This window comes from Embiotoca jacksoni, unplaced genomic scaffold (genome assembly GCF_022577435.1).
Source record: "Embiotoca jacksoni isolate LCO1_2020_lvr unplaced genomic scaffold, fEmbJac1.0.p SCAF_1, whole genome shotgun sequence".
NCBI lineage: Eukaryota > Metazoa > Chordata > Actinopteri > Embiotocidae > Embiotoca > Embiotoca jacksoni.
The window spans coordinates 2,662,459-2,684,511 of record NW_027185229.1 but is presented as its reverse complement, the minus strand read 5'-3'; the positions used below and the strand labels follow the sequence as shown (position 1 = coordinate 2,684,511).

General features: G+C 44.9%; 3 protein-coding genes across 8 annotated transcripts in view; 2 read left to right on the top strand and 1 right to left on the bottom strand.

The window, feature by feature from the left end:
- Positions 1-769: 769 nt before the first annotated feature.
- On the top strand, positions 770-4,502 carry LOC138201709 (class E basic helix-loop-helix protein 40-like). Its single transcript, XM_069155314.1, has 5 exons — positions 770-1,174; positions 1,311-1,374; positions 1,632-1,739; positions 2,201-2,324; positions 2,537-4,502. The coding sequence occupies exons 1-5, from the start codon at positions 1,104-1,106 to the stop codon at positions 3,448-3,450; spliced, it is 1,281 nt and encodes a 426-aa protein (XP_069011415.1). The 5' UTR covers positions 770-1,103; the 3' UTR covers positions 3,451-4,502.
- A 1,264-nt stretch (positions 4,503-5,766) lies between these two features.
- ttll3 (tubulin tyrosine ligase-like family, member 3) lies at positions 5,767-13,144 on the bottom strand. 4 transcript variants are annotated; one of them, XM_069155299.1, is made up of 14 exons: positions 13,072-13,144; positions 12,789-12,902; positions 12,586-12,624; positions 12,387-12,505; positions 12,142-12,289; positions 11,523-11,578; positions 11,279-11,407; positions 10,482-10,596; positions 10,200-10,316; positions 9,919-10,093; positions 8,062-8,210; positions 7,186-7,429; positions 6,672-7,107; positions 5,767-6,571 (listed from the first exon to the last, which is right to left on the bottom strand). In XM_069155299.1, the coding sequence occupies exons 3-14, from the start codon at positions 12,590-12,592 to the stop codon at positions 5,861-5,863; spliced, it is 2,406 nt and encodes an 801-aa protein (XP_069011400.1). In that variant the 5' UTR covers positions 12,593-12,624; positions 12,789-12,902; positions 13,072-13,144; the 3' UTR covers positions 5,767-5,860. The 4 variants fall into 4 exon arrangements, with proteins under 4 accessions (XP_069011400.1, XP_069011393.1, XP_069011409.1 ...); XM_069155292.1 differs by having other exon boundaries at positions 12,586-12,902; XM_069155308.1 differs by lacking the exon at positions 13,072-13,144 and having other exon boundaries at positions 12,586-13,035.
- A 1,425-nt stretch (positions 13,145-14,569) lies between these two features.
- The window catches only part of slc4a8 (solute carrier family 4 member 8), a 29,161-nt gene continuing 21,677 nt past the window's right edge, over positions 14,570-22,053 (top strand). The window contains exon 1 of one of the 3 annotated variants that reach the window (XM_069155269.1): positions 14,570-14,872. In XM_069155269.1, the coding sequence (XP_069011370.1) occupies positions 14,828-14,872 (45 nt within the window). In that variant the 5' untranslated portion in view covers positions 14,570-14,827. Of the gene's footprint in view, positions 14,873-21,558; positions 21,815-22,053 lie in introns of those variants that run through there. The other 2 variants (XM_069155275.1, XM_069155282.1) reach the window with 2 other exon arrangements.

The window sequence follows — 22,053 nt, the reverse complement described above, 5'->3', positions numbered from 1 at the left end:
CGTGCTCTCAGCCTGCAGCAGACAGGTGCAGCCGCCGTGTGCTTGGATGTGTCGGATGATGTGCCCTCGCGCGCGCTCAGCAGGCTCCCCGGGCCATGAGGAGATCAACGTGACAGGCGGCACCGCCTCTCGACAACAAACAAGGACTCCGCACGGTCCTCACCGCACAGGTGCACGTGGTCCTCCCAGCGAGCCCAGGGCTTGATTCTGCACACATGTAGATCATTATTATTATTATTACTATCAACGTCATATTAATTGTATCCTCTTGATATTACGGCTCTGTGTGATGTAAGAAGCTGCTTTGCTCGTGCGCAATTATTGGCACGTTTCATTTGGATTGTGCAGAGCTCGTGATGTCTCTCAAATCTATCTTAACATGTGAAACTGTCTTCAAATCATGAATGTTATCTCTGCTGGATGACACTCCTGCGGGATATTATTTGTGCACGTGACCACGTTTGTCCTCCAGTTGTGTTATTGTACTCGTGTTTTTTTTTTTTCTGCTGGTAGTAGATACCCAGTCAGTCACCCGCCCGCCCGCGGTGCTGCGGGCCCGTTGAACTCCTGCACCGCCTCGCTGCCAGCACGTTCCCCGCGCAGCCTTGTTTCCATACACTTCAGCATGGTGGTACACGGGATCGGCCACGCGCCGCCTCCCGCGCTGACGTCCGCCGCCGTCCGCCCACTGAGGCTCCTTATCTGTAGAAAGTGGGCGGTCCTCCCGGCGAGCATACAGCGCCGTTTAACACGTGAGCCTCATGTGACAGTGGTAGGTCAGGCTGAGCGGAGTCAGAGGGTTTATTTAACTCGTCGTTCCGTCCTCCCCCACTTTCCCAACGCGCCACCAAGAGGGTTTGACTTCTTTCTGCGGCGTGGACATCGCAGGGACTAAAAACAATTTCCAAAATAACATCCACATTTATGAGAATAGGCTGAAAAAAGACAAATTGCTGAACGTTTTTGGCATCTTTTCAAGCATTTTTTTTTTTTTTTGGTGCATTTCACAAACTACTTCACCGCTTTTGCGCTTCATTTAATGCGTATTTGCGACTAAAGTGGAAAAGTACGTGGACTTTGTCAGCATAACTGGACTACAAAGAATGGAGCGGATCCCGAGCGCGCAGCCACCTCCTCTCTCCAAACACCAGGCGGATCTGTCAGACGTGCAGGGGTAAGTTACACTTTGAGAAAATGTGCCCTTCCCAGACTGACTTTTCCTCAAACGCACTGATTTATTATTTATTGTGAATTGTGCGCTGTTTCCAAGTATTACCTCACTCACGCGCTTCTCTTTAATGTCTCTTTAGGATGGAATTCCCCATGTATGTTTATAAACCGAGGCGGGGGATGAAGAGAGGAGAGGAGAGCAAGGTTGGTTGTTGTTGTTGTTGTTGTTTTTTTGCTTATTACCAATTTATTAAAGTAGAACAAAATGATTTGAAAACATGTGAAGTGCAGGTAGGACTGAGTCTTACTGACGGCAGTTCTGTAGTCCCATAAATGGTTGGCTTAATTTCTGCTATGACATAACTCCTGGATTCCTCCCTATCGCTGTAACTGCCGGTGATCGGGACGAGCTGCTCTCGGATCAGTTGGACTCACTCCTTCCTCTCTGTGTGTTCCTGCAGGAAACCTACAAGCTGCCTCACAGACTGATCGAGAAGAAGAGACGCGACCGGATCAACGAATGCATCGCGCAGCTGAAAGATTTATTACCCGAACACCTGAAACTCACGGTGAGTTCCTGCTGGAGCTGGGAGGGCTGACGGGACCCACTGTGTTTGAGGGGCGGGGAGGGGGAGGGGGAGGGGGAAAGGGAGGGGGATTGCACCACCGCGTGGCTGTTAGGTGGTACTGCACGAGTGCGTCAGCAGCTCCCGCTGAATGACACCTCACCCGACAGAGACGGTGTCCTCTGTCGGGTTTCAGTGTGAAAAATGGGGATTTTTGAAAGCTCAGTTCAGTCAAATTCAAACATATAATTGTGATTTTATTAATACATGACACTGGGTTTGATCTAATTTATATAATTGTATAGGTTATTCCGTATATTTCGGATTATTTTTGCCCTGTAGTTGCTTCCTCTTTGTTTCTGATCATAAAAATGTGCGACAGCCTGTGTACACACGTTGTAAAGCCTGGTTTAAATGTGTTATATAAGAGGGGAGTTTGTGCTGACTCGGTGTGTCTCCCTCAGACTCTGGGCCATCTGGAGAAGGCTGTGGTCTTAGAGCTGACGCTGAAGCATGTGAAAGCCCTCTCCTCTCTGCTGGAGCAGCAGCAGCAGAAGATCCTCGCTCTGCAGAACGGCATGCAAATCGGTGAGTTGCACATCCTTCATACGCAAATGGGATTAACATGAATTTGTCGGACAGAATGCAAATCACTCAAGTGACTGCATCATGTCGGGATTATACAGATCCGCATGCAAATAGGTGACCTCAAGTGTAGCTGTTGGAAGTAGATTTAATTCAGCAGCGACTCCGTCTGAAGTGGGTCAAACTGACGCCGCGGTTTGTGTTTGTGTTCACAGAGCAGCTGCCGGTCAGCCAGGAGAAGTCGGAGGAGATGTTCCGCTCCGGCTTCCACATGTGTGCCAAGGAGATCCTTCAGTATTTGGCCAATCACGAGACCGACGGTGACTTGGCGCCATCCCACGTCATCAATCACCTTCACAAAGTAGCAGCGGAGGTGCTGCAGGGTCCCGTCCGACCCGCCAGCCCTCGACCCGAGCAGATCCCCGCCTACCACCAGCACCAAGCTCGCAAGGAGACGCCCGCCAGTTTACCCCCCAAACCCAGCGAGGGCTACGGGAGGAACTGCGTGCCCGTCATCCAGCGGGTGTACGCCTCGGCGAGCAGCGAGCAGAGCGGCAGCGACACAGACACAGACAGCGGCTACGGAGGAGAGCTGGAGAAAACCGAATCGGCGGCGCCGCAGGGACGGGCAGATTATTACGGTCAGGAGAGTCAGGCCAAGCGGCCGCACGGCGACCGGCAGAGCTCCGGCATCAAGCAGGAGAACGACGAGCCGCGCCACAAACGAGTCCGGGCGGAGTCGTCCGAGGACGAGCTGCTGTCGGGCGGAGAGTCGTCGACTTCCTCCTCCTCCAGCGGCTACAGCAGCTACATGAGTGTCTCCCCGAACCACCCGCCTCCTCCGCCGCACCCCCTCTGCATGCCTTTCTACCTCATCCCACCCTCCGCCGCAGCCTACCTGCCAATGCTGGACAAGTGCTGGTACCCCGGCGCCGTGCCCATGATCTACCCCGGCATGGGCGGCTCCTCTCCCGCCATGGCCGGCGAGAGGCCGCCTCCACCTCAGCTCATGTTGTCTCCCCGCGGAGGCTCTCCGGCCCCGGCCGCGTCTCAGACCCCCATGGACTCCCCCGCCCTCCTTCAGGCGCTAAAGCAGGTACCGCCCCTCAACCTGGAAACCAAAGACTGAGAGGAGGAAGAGCAGGTGAAGAGAGACGATCCTGTTCTCCAGAACGAGACTGAGCTGTTCCATGATCCATAATCACTCATCGAACTGATGACGGAGAGAGAGGCGGGAGCAGCGACGCTCTGCTTGAATGTCTAACACTCAGTGGTATCCCTCAGTACACATGTATCATATAAACTGGACCTGTCCTTCTCACACACACACACACACACACACACACACACACACACACACACACACACACACACACACACACACGGTTGAATGTAAAGAAAGAAATGTAGACGCTGCTGTTAAAAAGTGAAAACGACACTGATGCATCTCGGGATGTAGACACGCCATCTTGTACTCTAGAAAACTGTTGCACCAAATCGTAGCGGTAATATTTCACCCAAAGTTCGTCGCCTCTTTCCTTTTTTTTTTTTTTTTTCTCACCATTAAGATGATTGAAAAACGCCCTTTCAGCCAGACACCATGATGACTGGCACCATTAAAATATGAGGATTTCCTCCAGTGTGTACAGATGAGAGGAAGGTTACAGCCGTGCTGGATGAAGGAGCGAGAGGTCTCGTGTTTCATCGACAGACAGACAGTCTAGGTGGAATTTTCTGTAATTATTGTTCATAGACTTCTTGTACATTTCTATTTTTGATACCTGTTCCTGCACTCCGTCCGCCCGGCGAGGCGGACGGAGGGCGGAGTGTTTGTGTACTCAGATACTGTGTACATACTGTAGCACTGTGCTGGACCTGGTCTGTATACATCTGTTTTCTGCTCAAGTCAAACCCGGTGTTTGTTCTTGATGTTGCCTTTTACTTGTGAAAAGCTGATAAATCTCAGATGTTTTATTCTCTGTGTGAATACTGGAGTCGGAGGAGCGACGCGGGGAGATGTGAATGTACAAGTTTTACCAGAAGACTAGTTTTCTATAGAAAGAGGTACTTGAGATTTTATATTTTGGGACCTACTTGGAAGATGTTTGATGTACATATTTTGTCTATAAATGTTGATATACATCACATAAGTGTATTAAATAAAGTATTTTTTTTCCTGTGGACATTTGCTTTTCGACTGTGTTTGAACGTGCAGCTTCACACGTCATGTCACCGAGGGCACTTGCGCAACAGCAGATCTGGAGCCGGGCTTCTCCTGCTGGTGAACCGTCTGCGCCCTCCAACACAGAAACAAGCGAGCGCACTGGAGCGTTGCGGTAAATATCCCCGAGGCGCCTGCGTCTTCCTCCTGCATCCTGACAGGACGGCGTTTCTCATGTTTCTTATTGAACGGACTGCATCCAGCAGCCGCACATCAAAACGTGTTGCAGAATAAATCGCAAGAAATACCACTTGTGTGTTGTGCAGTCACGTTTTTCGAAGTCTCAGGCCCAGTTGTTGTCTGTTGCTATCGGAGCCGAGCTGCTGGAGTTTTGTTTCATTTGCTATCTGCTGTGTTTGTTTCCAATCGGTAGTCTGAGGCCGTGACCTGCCGCCTGAATCTCATTGGTTTCTCTTTGACTCGCATCCCTTGAAGTTAATTTCCATTCATTTGTTTGGGAGGGAAGAGGCATCGTGTTTTATCACAGTCATGTGAATAACATTTGCAAGATGATTTTTAGTTTTAAATTTCACATTTAAAGTTATTTTTTTCCTGTAGTTAAACGATTCCTTTAACATTTATTTTTAGTAGTGCTGGAGGCCCGGTGGTTCAGGCGAACACCATTTAACCACTTTATCTCTGGTTTGTTGCACATCATACTCATCCCCCTCTTTTTTCTCATTATTCCCTGTCTGTTACTATTTCTGTCAATTTATCTCATTTAAGAGCAAAATGCCACCGGACAAGTGTCTTTTAATTTTTTTAGGCATTTAGTTCTAAGTAGTTGTAACACAAAATAGTTCTGAATAATTAAATGTATTTAATCAAATGTGTCAGTTTAGTTTGTATTGTTTTTCTAAATCAAGTTAAAGTTCTCTGAATCAAGCAATAATGAACCTTTTTCATGAACCTTTGCAACTCTGATCCAGCACTTTTAAAAATGAGAAAGTTTTCAGCCTCTTTTTACATTTTTGTATTTTTATAAAGCGGCAAAAATATGTAATGAAGCAGATGTTCTTTGATTTGTACCAGTCTGGATCAGGACTGCCAAGTCTTTTTCTGTGCTTCTACTTCCTTTGGTAGCTTCAGCTTAAACGCGCTGTTTGATCACCGAGCCTTTACTGCCACCTGCTGGGGAGCTTAAAACCTGCATTCATTTTCGACAGAGACACACGGGTGTTAACAGTGTGAGAAGATAACATGCTCTTTACTGGGCTCCAACTTTTTAAATTTTTATTGATGCCAACTAAACATTTCTTCCTGCTTTCCACCTTCCTAACATCAGCAGCCCTGTTTGTGTTCCCCGGTAATCTTTTCTTTATGTCTGCCTGTGCTTTGCCTCCCAGGGAGGAGGAACACCGGCTGCCTGTGGATAAGATGAAAACACTGAATCACGACAGACAGTTGTTCCCGCCACAATATTCGGTCGCAAGCGAAAGACCTCCAGTCTCGGAAGAGGACCCTGCAACGAGGGAAAGACTCGGGTGGAAGTCCTGTGTTGGGTTTCAAAGTGAGTCTGGGGCAGGAAGGAGCTGGAGATGTCAGATCCAGGACCGGTCCTGGACCGAGGTTTCCCCTCTGACCTGCTGTGAGGAGTGCTGAAGGAGAAAGACAGACTCCTCGGCACCACGGTTTCCCTGCTGGCACGAAGAGTCAAACCCAACCGCCGGGCTTTCCTCTGAGGTTCCTTGTGCGCCATTAAAGGTCGTTCACATGCATGACTGTGGCAGGACCTGCGGACGCAGGAGGCGTTCTGGACCTCTGCTCTCATATCACGCTCCCTCTTCGGAGATAAAGACGTCAGCCGCCTCTTACTCTCCTGGTTCTCCTCGTCTGTGTACTGCTTCTGACCAAAGGGTTTATGTCTCATTCTGACCTGCTCTGGAGGTGAGGGCTGTGAGGTGAACCGGAAAGTGAGAGGTGTGGCGGGAATAAGAGTTTGTCTGTTCGGCAGAGGTCTGCCTCTCTTTATGGGAGCTCCTTCCACCAGCAGGTTCACCCCCACATACTGAGGAACTTCAACTGCAGCCTGGAGGGAGGACGGAGTAAAACCATAGATCAGTGGAGCTTCTATTAGTCAGTGGAATTACCAGGGCTCGTGCAGCCTTTGACTCTACAGGTGGTCCAACCTGTTTGTAGATGAGCTGGAAGCCTCCAGTGTAAGCAGTAGGATCGACGCGTCGGTCCAGCACCACCCGCAGCGTGTCCGCCTGCACGGCCGGGCAGAGCCGCGCGGTCACCGAGGTGGAGCAGGCCATCGTGGGACTGGCGTTGACCTCCAGCAGCCACGGCCTCAGATCTCTGCCCAGCATGAAGTCGGCTCCGTAGAGCTCGAAGCTGGCCTTGCGGGGCTCCACCAGGTCCTGGGCCGTCTGCAGGACATGGATCACCGCCTGCTGCATACCCGGGACCACCACCGAGTCCCACTCCGCATCGTGGCCCTGACACCGCAGGAAGTCCCGAAACTGAGAGCAGGACCACATGTTGTCCTCGGGCACTCCGGGGTGGCGGTGAGAAGACGGCCGAAAGTGCTTCTGGATGGAGTTGTTGCAGAGGTGGACCGAGCTGAGAAACAAAGGAGGAATATAAGAGACTGTAGAGATCAAGTCCATGTACAGAATTAGATTTTGTCCTTCATCTGACCTGTCCAGAGTTTTGGTGGAGTAGGGCTGAGTGGAGAACCGCAGGTAGCACTCTTTGTAGAACCAGATAGTCAGAGGGTTCCAGTCGGTGACAAGGAACCACTGACGGAGGTCGAACTTTGTGCCGTGGACCAGCAGGGGGCGCTCCAAGTATTTCTGAACCACCCACTTGCTCTCCTTGGACAGGGATCTGTCGGTGTTCACCAGCGCCAGAATATCATCCAGCCGGTTCATACACATGATGCCTGATGGTGGTGGTGATGGGGGGGTTTGAAAAGAGAGATGACACCAGAAAAAACATTGCAACGGCAGCAAAAATGTCAGTGTATCAAGAAGACCTTTTTTTTTTTTTTTAGCTTTTATTATCAAAAATACAAGATGTGAACTAAAAACTAACGTATTTACTTATTAACGAAATAAATAATACAAACTATTCAATATACGAGACACAAGCAAACACGAGAGCAGGGCATGCAAAAGGTCGTTCATAGCAAATTCCTAAAAACAGAATCATATATTCAATAAATACCATTACAAAAGAAGAGTGAACGGAAATTCAAAAAATAAACAAAGAAAACAAAACCTGTTCAACCAAAAAGTGACCTGATATAAAAGAAAATCAAAGCGTCCACCCCGAAAAACACCCAACCAACTCAAACCCAGCGCCTTTCAACAACATAAAGACAAATCACTCCAAAATAAAAAACAAAACCAGCACCAACAAAAATCCTTCATAATAATACTGAAGCTGTTGACTCAAAGAAATAATTTAGATTTCATCTGCTGCAATCAAGAAATGAAAGAAATGGCAACATAAACGGATTTAGTTTATTTCTGTGAAGCTGAGAGAAAACAAGAAAGACTAAAAAGTTCTCACCTCTCCCTCTTGATTTGGCCCCCGGTTTGATGATCCAGATGTTATTCAGTCCGTCGGTGTCCAGCTGTGGACAAGCCTCCTGCAGTCTGGCCAACATCTTCTGGCAGCTCTCCACAAACACACTGCTGCCGCGGATCAGAGCTCCTTCACTGCACACAAACATCTCATCATTACAATTATGGCTATTTTCTATATATTTTATGAAACTGGGACACTTTAACTTTCCAATGTCTCCTGTTTTAACAAACTTACTGTTAATGTCTTCGTCCTATTTGGCCATTAGATTGTGTTAAAGAGATCTGCAAGTGTTCTGTATATTTGCACTATGTTTTATGCTTTTTTTCACTGCTCTCTGCACTAATAATAACTTTTTATGCCTCCGCAGCAGCAACTAGTGACAGGAGGTAATGTTTGTTCTGGTTGTCCGTCCATGCTCGTGCACGAGATATTTCATAAATGTCTTGTGGGAATATTTTCACATTTAACAAAGCATGAACTGATTAGATTTTGTAGGTTACAGGTGAAGATCACCGTGTCCACAACATGTCTGCAGCCAGAGCCTCTTTGATGTGGCGTCACGCGTTACGCTTTTGCATCAAGTGCCGAAGGAGGAACCAAAATAACCTAAATGATCCAAATAATGATCATAATGAGGACTGAAAATGTTAAATGAAGCATCATTAAAACCATTGAAACAATGTAAAAGAAGAAACCGCAGGATGACGCTCGTGCAACGCTTGCAGGTTTGTATAAATAAGTTCATTCTTATAAAACTATAAATTCATAACATTACTAGTGGGGCACGTGCTAATGTTAGCAAGCTGGTGTTTTCATAATCCATTACAATCGTGTAAAGTTGTGTAGTGAGCAGAAGGAATACTGTAAACACAGCAAAACGTTGTGGGTAATACAAATCCTTCCAGCTAACAGGGAACTACGTTTGAATTTATTGTAAAGTCGACATCTGCTGGTGAAATACAGTCATAACTGCCATTTATTAATACGTTAGAAGACTATTTAAATGTTGTCTTTTCATAACAATTATTATATATGCATTTTAATTGGATCTGTCATATATTATAGTGTTTTATTTAGATCGAGAATTATAAGGTCTAGATTAAGTTTTAGCCTATTGATTGTGTTTTTATTGTTGTTATGTGAATTGTGACGCATATCTGGTCTGAATAAAAAAACATTTTATTATTATTAATGAGATTTGCTCTTTTTTTTCCAAAAGACCAGTTTTAATTCCTGAAGTTTGAGTATCTTGAAAACATTTTAAATTCTGTATGTACAGTATTTGCTAATTCATCCCCTTCTGTCTCTAAATCAATGCAGAATCAATAGTAAAATCTGAGCGAAGAGGATCCCGGGACCAGAAAGAAGAAACCAACCATCCAGCTTCAGTTCAGGTACACGAAGAAGATACACAGCAAACAGTCATTATTTCTGAAGGCAGAATTGCATCAGCACTTATTATTATTCAGAGTCCATCAGCAGGGGAGGCCGTCGAGACCACACGTGCTCTTGAACATCTCATATTTTAGACTCTGCTGTTGTAGAAATATAGTTCTTTGGGTTATTTTATCAATCACACGCTAATCATGTCAAAATGTCTCTCAAATGTCTAAAATAATCAGGATTCCTTCCGATTTTTCTCGACGTGTTTGAGTCAGTACAAACATGGATAAACCGCAAATGGACACGATAATTCCAGTTTTAATTAGAGGTGCACTTTAGTGTTTTTAATGGCCAATATTTGATTTGATAAACTCACTTGAACTGTCAGTTCTGTCAGCAGAAAAATGAGTGTGAAACTCGAAGGGTCACTTTAACAAACCCTGACAACATACTCACTGCACAACCATGTAGTAGTCCTTCAGAAACTCCAGCCACTGCCGCTCCTCCACGGCGGCGGGTGTTTCTGTAGGTGCGTCGATGTCGCCGTGATTTAAAACACTGAGGAACTCCTGACACACGTGTAAAGCTTTCTGAATGACGTCTGGAGCGACAGACTGATGTTCATCCAGGTCTGTTGACAGAAACGGGATTTATGTTATGGAGGTGTGTTCTTCTTCTTCTTCTTCTTCTTCATTTCAGGGGATATCTTGTATTTTCATTTCAGAAACAACTTTTACCTTCAGAGAAGCAGTTATTGAATCTTAGTTCTTCGCCCTCTACGTCATCCCTTCTCCATCCAGTTGTCTCCACCACATGCTGCAGCAGGCTGGTACACGCCGTCCTCCTGAAATCCTCTTCAGTGTCGTCCGAAACAGAAAAAAGCTCAAAGGTCAACTTAACAAAACTTTCATTGACACTTGAAGTTTCATTCATTTCTTATCTGAACGGGGTTTCCTTTATTTCTTCCTTTATAGAAAGTCTTTTTGGCCGTGTGTAAATGGGGCTATAATTCAGTCAACCTATGAATGCATGCTTCTCATCCTCCGCTCCGAGCCTGTAGCATCTTGGGAAGAAGGTGTCGGGGTCCGCTGTATCAAACCACCGGAGATTGCGCAGATTCACACAGAGGCCCACCTGAAACAAACCGTTATATGTAGACGACAAGGAGCCGTTTTCACCCGTCAGTCATCAGAAACTCTGGTGACACTTTACTTTAAGGGTACATGAATTAATGCATGAAAACCTGCATTACTTCATTAATACTTCATGAAGTCAAATGTAATATTCATAATCTCGTGCCTGAACAGCACATGAATTAAAGCATTAACTAAGGTGATTACATCATCAATAATTATGATTTTTATGAAACATGATCCTGATGAGTTCTCTGAGAACTTTTGCACCACTGAACCAAACTCTCATGTTTGTGGCCTCCGTAGTGAAGTGGTGAACATTTGATTGTGTGTAAGTATTTGCTAGAACAATGTTTTTTAATTATTATGATGTCTGAGTGATTATATTTGTGTGTTTTTCATAGTCACAAACGTTAACCAATCACAGCTCATGAATGCTGTTGAAATCCAAATGATGATTTTAGAAGCTCTCTGCTGCAGTTTGGTTCAGTGGTCCAGAACGTTTTGCAAAATATTCATCATGATCATGTCTAATGAATCATAATCTTTCACGATGTTCTCACCTGTTGTTCACACATGAGATCATGAAGGAAAGAATTTGAACTTATGTTGCTTCCTGATGACTTTATGATGCATTAATGATTCACCCTTTTAGGAAAGTGTTACCAAAACTTTTTGCAGACCTTGGTGGTAAAGGTTCCAGCGTTTCCATAGTGATTGGTCATTTGGTCGTTCCGTATGCAGCGACAGTCAATGTCATCCCTTCGTGTCGTCCAGTAGAAATATACGGTTTCGTTTCGGGCCAGTCGAGACTAGAAAGAGTTCAGAAGGATATACAAAAAAAACAAAAAACACAGATGAGGAAATGGTCGGTTTGTTTTCCCACTGTGGAGGACATCAGTGTCAAACTGGTCGATGTTATCTTACCACGAGGTCGTACATGTCATCGGGGTTCTCCTCTTTCTCACCTTCATTCACTCTCTCTGTAAAGAGATAAGAGGTGTGTGTTTGACTGCGTGTGTGTGTGTGTGTGTGTGTGTGTGTGTGTGTGTGTGTGTGTGTGTGTGTGTGTGTGTGTGTGCTTACAGGTGTGTGTATAAAGGGTAGGGGTCTCTGGTACTTGATGTATCATTGATCAAGTGGAGGTGTATCCATCCACAGCTCCAGTTACATAAACGCTAACCACACCTTCACTGTTTCAGCAGCTACACGGCTGATCAGTCAGACAACATTTAAACACAAAATGTGTTCTGAGTTCAAAGAAATCTGCGGCTCTCAAGAGGGTGTTCATTTAAAAAAAACTTGTAACAACTATTTAATCAAAGTAAAAAAAAAAACAGGCCTGTTTCTTATACCTGTTGGTCAGTAGTCACATGAGCAGAAAGGACCAATTAGCTGTCACCTTATACATGAGAGCAGGAAAACACTCTCCCTACTTTAATTAGATAGACGTGAGTTATTAAAGGCTTTTTAAATTATCACCCTCCTGAGCATCTCAGGTTTCATTAACTCAAACTTGGTTATTTTTGAAAACGAGAAGCAGCACCTGCATTGTCTCCAGCCTCCTCCTCGTCGCCACGGTAACGATGTGCCCTATGGGCCGGACGGGGAAAACGCCGTTCCACCCACCCTCTGGCCAATAAGGTGGCACGGATCACAGGGTAAGGTCCCTGCACCGAAAACACTCTCCTCAACTGGGTGGAAGAGAGATTAAAAACCATCAAATAAAATGGCGCACAGCACATAAAGTTCAGGTATTAACGATGAAATCTGTCTTTTACGCAGCGTCACCTTCACGGCCTTCACCACCAGCGCTTTAGCTGCTTTCAGCCTGTCTAGTTTGATTGTCGGCAGACTGGGCAGATAGCGCCGGAGCCTCCCCTCCACTGGAGCGACTGTGGACTGCAACACTGGGACAAAGAGCTTCGTCAGATTTAAATCTACAGTGTAACTGTGTGCACACACTCATGCAGAGGTCTGTGGACTTTACATGGCATTTGTCGCTGATGTTTCTGTCATGTAGTTGTCTCTTCAGGTGATCGATGTGCAGAGTGGAGGAGAGAGCAGAAACATCATCAGGATATTCAACAACACAGATTTATTAGTCACAAGATAATATTGGAAAATATTTTCTCCTGCAGCAGGAAAATAAAGAGAGAAAGAGCTTCATGCTATAAATAGTATGGCACCTACTTTTGTCTCTGCAGCTACAGAAGAAGGATGTAAATTGGGTCAATCAGGCATCTTAATCTGGACAGACTGTAGTAGCTGACATATTGCAGGCGTGCACACGGACAGACATATAGGCTATATGCACGCACGCACGCACACACACACACACACACACACACACAAATATGCAGTGTTTGAATTCTAGATTTGTGTGACAGCTTTAAGACACGCACAACAACTATTACAAAAAATGCATCTTCAGTAAACACAGGTGAGATTTTAAAGTGAATATTATCGTTCAAACCTTCTGCAGAGATCCGTCCATGAACCCGCTCCGTCCGGCTTCCCTTCATGCTGCCGCGGACCGTTCCCATGACAACCGTGCATGCTCCCGCAGAATGTTTACGGTTGCCATGCCAACCGTGCCCAGGAGAAACAGGACGCCATGCCGGGCCATGAAACCCCCCCCCCCCCCCCCCCCCCCACTTTCTTCAGCCATGCGTTGAAGAAAGTGGATCACTTTTCTGACGCTATCAGGTGCAGCGTGTCTCGACACGTGCAGGCGACGTGCACGAGAACAATGGGAGCGTCGTCGTTGCGGACGTGTCCGATCGCAATCTGAGGTCGGTAAACACAGGGCTTGGTTGAGGAGGGTCAACCTGATGAACCAAATCCAATTATGTGTTCGACAACGTGGCACGTGGAGACTCTCGTGTCTGTTAAGTTCTCGCTGGGGGCCAAATGAGGAGAAAAGCACGTGATCTACAGGTGCTCAGTTGGATATCATTTTTTACTCTGCAGTCCCTCTGAGACACGAGATGTGAGCGCGTGGCTTATGACAAATATTACAATACTTCATCTTCCCACAAGGGGGCGCCCGATGCCCACCTGTGTGTTTGAGAGCGAGCTGCTGGATCGATCAGATCCATGATGCTGCTGACTTTGTTGCTCACTGCAAGTTTAACAGTTGATTCTCCATTTCACTTCCATTTTGATAACTAAAAATGATAGAAAAATAAAGCCTTGTATTTGAAAGCGGGGTTGCTGAAGTGCAGACAGGCTACACTTTACTAGTTGTGAAAGTAGGTTTACTTTGCTTTAATATTTCCATTTTTGTCCAACTTTATATGCCCAGACATTTCAACGGGTAATAGCTTATTTTTTTTATTCTATAGGACGAATTCGATTTCTAGTTGCTTCACAGATTCTTTTTTAATACAAAACATAATTTCTTAAAATGGACTGCGTTAGATGGAAATGCCAAAACACACACACACACGCACAAAAAGTCCAAATGTGCCCCAGAGATGCAAAACACATCTATAATAATAGGCAAATAGACACAATATAGTATATATAGCCCTATGATAATATTAAACCCTGACAGCTATCAATACTTCCAAATACAATCCATAATTTCCTTTGTTTACTGCAGTTAAATCTGACATGCAGGACTTGTATTTGTAATGGAGTAGTTTTGAGTTATTGCATGATGTAGCTACTGTATCACTCATGCACAGAATATATCAGTACTTTTGTAACCAGTGGAGTTTTTAAAGAAAATAAATCAGTGGGTAAGTTTTCTCTGCACTGCGATGATTGTCTGCACAGGAACCGGAAGTGGAGCGGCTGAGACGCGATACTTTGTCAGACTGGACCCTGCACAGGGTGAAGTAGCTCTCCAAAGGCTTCTAATGGTCTTGGCTTTATTGAGTTGGTTAGCAGCAGTGCGTCGCAGCCCATTGTGCACCTCTGCGCTCTGATTGGCTCCGGCTGCGGTGATGCTCTCCGCATCCTGCTCCTACCGCCAGGACAGGAGGGAGGGGAGCTGGGAAATCATGAAAACACGGTGGGGGGGTAAACTAAATAATCCCTTTTACACCGTCATCTGAAAGAGATGTCAACACTCAACATGTCTGCAGACACGGAAGGAGCCGCTGTCGCCAGCTCGTGACCGCGTCTTCCCTGAAAACGTCCTGAGACGGTGCCGACCCGACGAGGCTCCGCCGAAAGTCTCACCTGAACCCTCCGTGAACGCTCGGCAGGTTAACCCAGAGGCCATGAGCATGCCCGTCAGCGACCCCGAGAGTATACTGAGCTACCAGGTACAGTGGCCTTTACATGTGTGCTGTATGGCGCGCTGCTTTAACACGGAGCGGGCTGGAGGCTGCACGAGCTCCCAACAACTGGTTCCACATCCTCTGCAGAAACTCAAAGATGGACTGATGTCATATTTCAGGAAGTATTTAATGAGAGAGATGCTCACTTAGAATTCCTGTTTTACCATGCTGAAATATTTCCTTGACCATTTATGGCACATGTAGGGGACTTTCTTCTCCCAGGGTGTCTTTCCAAGTTGCGCTTCCTCCTCCTGCGCGATGCTGCGATGCTGCAGGACGTTGTTGATATTGTTATTCTGAGGTGCAAACACGTGCACTAATTCCGTGTCACATTACAATGCACTGACACGTCTGATTTGCTTTTTTGCACAAGCAGTTATGAATGAAGGTGGTCTGGAAGTGTCATGGTTGCAGTATTGTGAGAGTGCAGCAGATTATTGATTCTGTATCGATGCATTTTTTTTTTCCACACAGCCTGTATATCAGAGGCTCAGTAAAACCTCCAAGTGCTCGGCCTGAAGTCGGATGTGTGTGTGTGTGTGTGTGTGTGTGTGTGTGTGTGTGTGTGTGTGTGTGTGTGTGAACACAGATTGGTGGATTCTCAGCTGGCTCCTGATTAGACGCTGTGTTATTTATTTCAGTTACCCTCAAATGACCTTGACGCCATTCCTCCACGGTGCTCCATCAAACAGCTGAGTGTCTGTACTTCCATATACATGCTTCTCATTAGACAGTGCTGACTGCACGAGGAGGACAGCTTGTGCTTTATGAGGAGAAAACTGCCTCATCCAGTGTCCTGCTGATCATCCAGCAGACCCTCAGTCAGCTGATGGCACAGATGCAAGCAACCAATGAGCACCACTGGCATGTTTGCAGCTCTTTACCATGCAGACACCAATCATAGGTTAATGGACTCGATGCAGCCCACCTCAACAGAGTGATGGTGATTTATAATAACATCCTGTCTGAGGGCTGGAGACGGATGGAGAAGGACCAGAGGTGAGCTGGGAAGTCTCTGATGTTATTAGACAGGGAGCCTCACTCTTCAAACATTAAAGTTACAGCCTACCAGCTCGTGTCACCCTCTATAAGACGACTTCTCCGCGATATCTCTGGTGCTCTTGTTTCTCTGCTACCTGTTGAAATGTTTGCTAAAGTGTTGCTGATGTGTCCCTGCTTGAGTTAAAAAAAAAAAAAACAGCACCACAAAGATGGAAAAATGCTCAATTGGCTTGCATCAGCATGTAATATTTCATTTATAAGTGGTTTAATCATCTAAAGTGAAAGTAGTCAGACAGGAAGGTCTCATGCACGGTGCTAAATAACTGCTGTAAGCATCACTTTGCAGCATTTCTGTTGTAGGTGATCCAAGTGATCTTAAATACAGTAATAACAATAATAACAAACTGATAATTACTTTTATATCTTCATAACTAATCTGAAAATTAATTTCTCATGCTATCATCTCAGAAAATACTTTAAAAGGCTCATTACAAACTATTAAAGGTCTAATCAATATCTACAGATTTCTTATTTTGCTCGTGAATCAGATTAAAAAAAAAAACAAGTAAATATTCAGATTATACGATGTAAAACAGGTCTTCTTGAATCGTCTTTTCTAATGAATGAGAGATTATTTTCAGATGGACCTCCAGAAAACTAATAAGAAGGAGTGACTTTAGCTAACAACACCGAGATAACTGATGGACACATTTTATTCACTTTGGATTTGATGAGAGAAGTTGAATGGGAGTCTATGGAGCCGGAGGCTTTTTGGAGCCGACCTCTAGTGGCACTCGGTGGTATTGCCTTTCATGAGTTTTTTTTAAGATTCTGATGACCGAGAATCATCCAAATGTGTGTTTAGTCCCTTTAAATGCTTATTTTTGATTCTCGAACCTTTTTTTGTTTCATTTTGATGACATATTCTGCAGGATGAACATCTGCAGTTTTAATAATACTGCATGTTGCAATCTTTTTCCCACAAAGCTATCTGCGGCTGCAGTAATCTTTCTAGAAACAAAACAATTAGTTTGCCGTGGAGAGGTAGAGTTGTATGACTCATGCTGTCCGTGGGCTGAAGCAGTCAAAACAGCCGCCTCTGTCCTCCCGTCTCCTCCGGCTCTCACCTCTTCCTCTTCCTCTTCCCTCTCAGCCGTTCATGTGTCCCTCTTCCTCTGAGTGAAGCGCTGTCACGTAGCAGATTTGCGGCGCTGCGGTGGAGGGACGGCGGCGGCCCGAGGCCGCGGCACCGACCGTCAACTCTGGCTCTCAGACACGGAGCCCGGTCTGGAAGTGACAGGCCCAGTTGTCTGAGTCAGGATCTGTGTCCCTGCTGTCAGTTCAGGGTGCTTCTCCGAGGGAGGAGACGCTTCGGACGAGGAGGAGGGTGGGGGGGCGGATAGAAACGCAATCAGGAGGAGTAGCGGAGGTTTGTCTCCAGACAACTGGTCTGATCTGTCGCAGGGAGAGAGGTCGCTGTAACGGTCAGTGGAGTCAGAAATAACAGACGTCTCCAAAGACTTCGAGGCCTCGTCGTGCTGCTGGACCGCTGATGGACTTTTATGGATCCAGCGTTCAGTGTGTTTCAGGGCTGTTATCGACAGTGCCCCTGTTCATCTTACTTACAGGTCCCTCATTGGACACTTCTCTGGTGTTTTATTTGCCTTGAAATCCATAACACAATGTTTTTGTAGTTTTAAGTACCAAAAACTATCTTGACATATGTTTACAACTTTTTGTACGGTGGCCCTGAAGGTCAAAACGCAACATTTCACAGAACACAAGTCACGTTTGACTTGAATTTGTGACATCACAAACTTACGGAGGTCAGCCCAGTTGCTACAAAAAACAGGCCGTGTGCATTTCTCAGTGTTTGGACACTTTCACGGTATTTGTATTGCAACTAAACCACCTTTATAATCAAAAGTGAAATGTCGGAGTGAGTGGGGAAGCCCGGCTCGATCAGGAGAAGGAATCAGTTTAACGTTTGTAACTGTGGAAGAGACGAGCTCCCGTGTGTTCAGTTAAATTCATGAATATTTCATTGTAGCTTAACTTTAAATGTTGAGTTCAGAAATGTCCTATTTGTTAATGTAAGGGTGCAATGTAACGTTGAATATCAGGTCACATGACCAACATTACTGAGGCACAGTGGGTCATTGCTGGCACGAATGCAAAGGAGGACGAACGACTCCGAGCTAATATTATTCTGCATGTAGTTCAAGAGGTGCACACGGTAAATTGTGTTTTATTTGTTGATATATTTGTGTATATTGTTGTTGACGTGCATTTACAGTATTTGACCACCGTGTTGCATTTTTGTCGCCTGTATTGCATCGCTGACACGCCAGCACATGTTTAGCAACGAGCTTTAGAGACTTCAAAAAGGGCTCAGAAATGTATGTTTTATTTTGTAGTTTTCACATTATTTGTTGGACCAGTGTAGCTGCAATGTTTTTCACTTTGACACTATCTTGTGATTTCGAGTGACCACAGTCACGATGAGTTTCCTGGGCAGAAAAGCCTCAAACTTCGGCACATGAAGGAGGTTAAATTAAAGCTTTTAAGGCAGAAAAATAGTTAAAAAGTGTTTCGGTCATTAGAAGGAGATCTGAGAATTTCTCTGTAGGATATTGCAGATTAATATTTCAGTTAGAGTTTACACATCAAAACCCATGCATGAACTTGTGCTGTGTGATGTGTCTGCAGCGACTCTGCATCAAAGGGAGGTTTATCAGGATCCTAAGTAGGACACTGTGTGCAACTGTACCGTTTGATTCTGCTCTGGGAATCCAACGTCTTCCGGAGACGATCTGATCTGCCAGAAAATACATCTTGTATTTATTTTAGCTGTCAAACGTAGGCGAGTGATAGCATCTCTCTATTTTTGGCTTTTACATGCTGAGAGACCAGACACGGAAGTCCTCATCAGCAGGATGCTCTGAACAGAAGGATTATTTTGTTTTAGATGAGTTTATCCTCCAAGGCGAGAGTGTATTATTACAGAAAAAACATTTGCAGTCATATGAATCTGAAACAGCTTCTGCTTGTTGTCATCGTTCCTTCATGTCTTTAAAAGATGCATTTCTAAGATCCCTGCAATAGAACTGATGCTTATTTTTCTTTCTGTGCAACTGTGCATTTCAAAGTTTATCCATAACAAACATGAGGCTTTTTCAGTCTAAGTTGGACAAATCAAATTAATTTCTCACAAACTTACAAGCACAAGATGACAGCTCAGTATGAGTGGGTCTCATACTGAAAAGACCATTAACGACCGGATCTGCAGAATTCAGCCGCATGTCAGCTTCAGATAAAGTTACGAGAGACTTGAATCCGAAGGGCAGAATTAAATCTTTTGAGCTGCAAGTACTTGTGATGTGCCTCCAGAGGGAAACTTGACAAGAGTTGTTGAATATAAAGCTCTTAAAATTGCAGTATTGAACTTTTGTCTCCCCCTTCTGCCAGTGAGAGTAATTACAGAAACACGTGCGTCAGCGGAGGTCCCTACAGAGCATGCTCAGTGTGCCGTAATGGGCCAGAGCGGGAACGTCTCACCAGACACCAGATTTAAAAACTCGGTATACTCTGAAACTCACTTCTAGTTTTTCCCTCTTCGGCAGCATCCTCAGGTCATTTAATCTGGCAGCGTCATGTGCTTCTCTCCAGTTCTCTCCGGTTCTCTCCGGTGTGGGTTCGCCGCCGTTGGTTACCACTGATCCGCTTGTAAAGGACAGAACCTCAAGGACAGGCAGCCATTTTGGATCTAGCCGTAGATGCTGCTTCTTGCGATACGGTTGCGCTAATCTGTGTAGAGAATGATTGCGTCATAAACCGAGCCGAGCAGCGTGACTGGTACCGAGCCAGAGAAGAAGACTTGAAAAAAGGTTGCCAGGAGATAGAAACAGGCGGCGGCACACAAATTATTTGCCCGTCGGTGGAAAATCAAGCTCATGCACGTGCGTGCGTCGAGGGTCACGGATGTGTTCACCCAAGGGGAGAGCAAACACAACTTAAAAGTGCCACGTAAGCTTTTTAATTAGCTGACGCACTTAATGTGACACGAAGGAGGTGAGTTGTGAACGACGGAAAACCATTAACCTGTTAAGAAAAACACATACCTGCATGAATGTCCCGTTACAGAGGTGCAGTTAGTGACCTGTGAAGGAGACGACGGTGAGTCGGATCGTGTTGTTGTGAAGAGCACGGACTCAAGAGAAGGAGCGTTATAATCATGGAGAGGAAATATCTGAGGGGGTTTTCTCTAATGTTGTGCTTCCTGCTCTGTGAACTTTGTTCACTCTGCAGTTATAGAATGAACCTTATAGGAGAATGGGTTCCCTTCTTTTCTGTGTGTGTGTGTGTGTGTGTGTGTGTGTGTGTGTGTGTGTGTGTGTGTGTGTGTGTGTGTGTGTGTGTGTGTGTGTGTGTGTGTGTGTGTGTGTGCGCGCCAAATGGATCCAAGCTAATTGATCTGATCTGATAGTCTCCCATCCTTTCTAGGACAAAGAGCTTTTAGAGTCTCTCTGATCCATTCTCTCTCTGTGGTTGTGTCTCTGTGTGTTTGGTGGAGCTCCAGTTCTAATGGAGCCCGAGTCCAAACCCACACACTGCACACAGGCATTAATTCACCAGCACAGCTGCAGTCACTGATAACACATTGTGTGAGAGAGAGAGGGAGAATCAGGGCTACATGTGAGTGCACGGAGGAATTTGTCCAGTGGATGTGTGCATGATCGGATACGCAGTTAAAAATATAACTGAGGTCTGTTGTGGTGACTTGGACCCCGCGCTGCTACACTTTTCTGCTTTCCTACAGGTTCTGCTGCCTGCAGGCAGAATGACATCTTGTGGTACTTTTAACAATGGTGAGCTTGGCTGTACATATTTTAACAGATATTATTCTCATTGTACACAGATATCCACAGTTTCACTGCTGCAGTAAAGTTTTCATGACTGTAACTCAAACCCACAAATCAACCAACACAATAATTTCATTAGTCAGCCATACGTTTTTTCAGTCTGTGTGCCGGAGGCCATTTTTTTTTTATGACTAAAGACATAAATCTGTAAATACAGATTGTAAATATCTATTTTCATTTATTTATTTTTTTATGATTCATATTTTATTGAGTTTTTAGAAAATGAAAAATGATAGCAATAAGAACAAATATCCAACATGGAGCAAAAAGAAAAACGACAGCTATGTTTATATGTGAATCAGTAGTTATGTAAACTGCCACAGGAACATACAGGATTATTGCACAAACATACTAAATACAACAAATTAACCAGAAGTAACACTTAATACAGAAAATATATTTAGAAGCAAGAAACGATTTATTTTCTTTTAAATATGAAATAATGACCTAATACAGCTGCTTACTGTAGCTTTTTTTTTTTTTTTTTTTTTTTTTTTTTTTTTTTTTTTTTTTTTAGCAAACTTTACTCAAACAGAAGTAAACCGTGTATTTCATATGCAGATGTGTTGTTCCAGTAACTGTTTCCTTCAGCAGGAAGCGTGTGTGGAAAAATAAACTACAGTGTGCGTAGTGTGTTACATCTTAAAAAACACCTCTCTCCCATGTCTTGCATAAGCAATAATTATAAAACCCTGAGTCACACAGTGTTTGGCTCAAGCATGACTTCCTAATTAAGCAGCCTTGTTCTGTAAAAGGACAGAATTGTCTTGGGAAATGAAGTGTTCAGTCATGGAAAGAGACAAGAAATCCCAGAGCTGCGATACGGTGGAGAAGGTGTCAAAGCGCCGGGCCACTCACACCTTCGGATTAAGTGGACGTCTTATGACCTCAAAGCTGTTTCTCACAATGGTTTGAATTTTAAGATCATCTGTGAGGGCTTGGCGTAAAACATAAAAGAAGTCTTTTTTTGGGAGTCGGATTTGATGTTTTTGCTTATAATCAGGTAAGACGTTCAACTGTCTGAACTGCACGTTAATTCGTTTTTTTTTTTTTTTTTATAATCACAATGTTGTGCTTACACGCTTAGCTGCTCAGTTTTTAGCAGCATGGAGAGGCTCGAGGAATCAGACAAAAGATAAAGTACCACTGTGGGATTTCAATGGGAATATAAACACTGTCTGAAATAGAGGTTAGACACACACAGACGCACGTGTATTCACAGCACCGTCCCCGTTTATCACA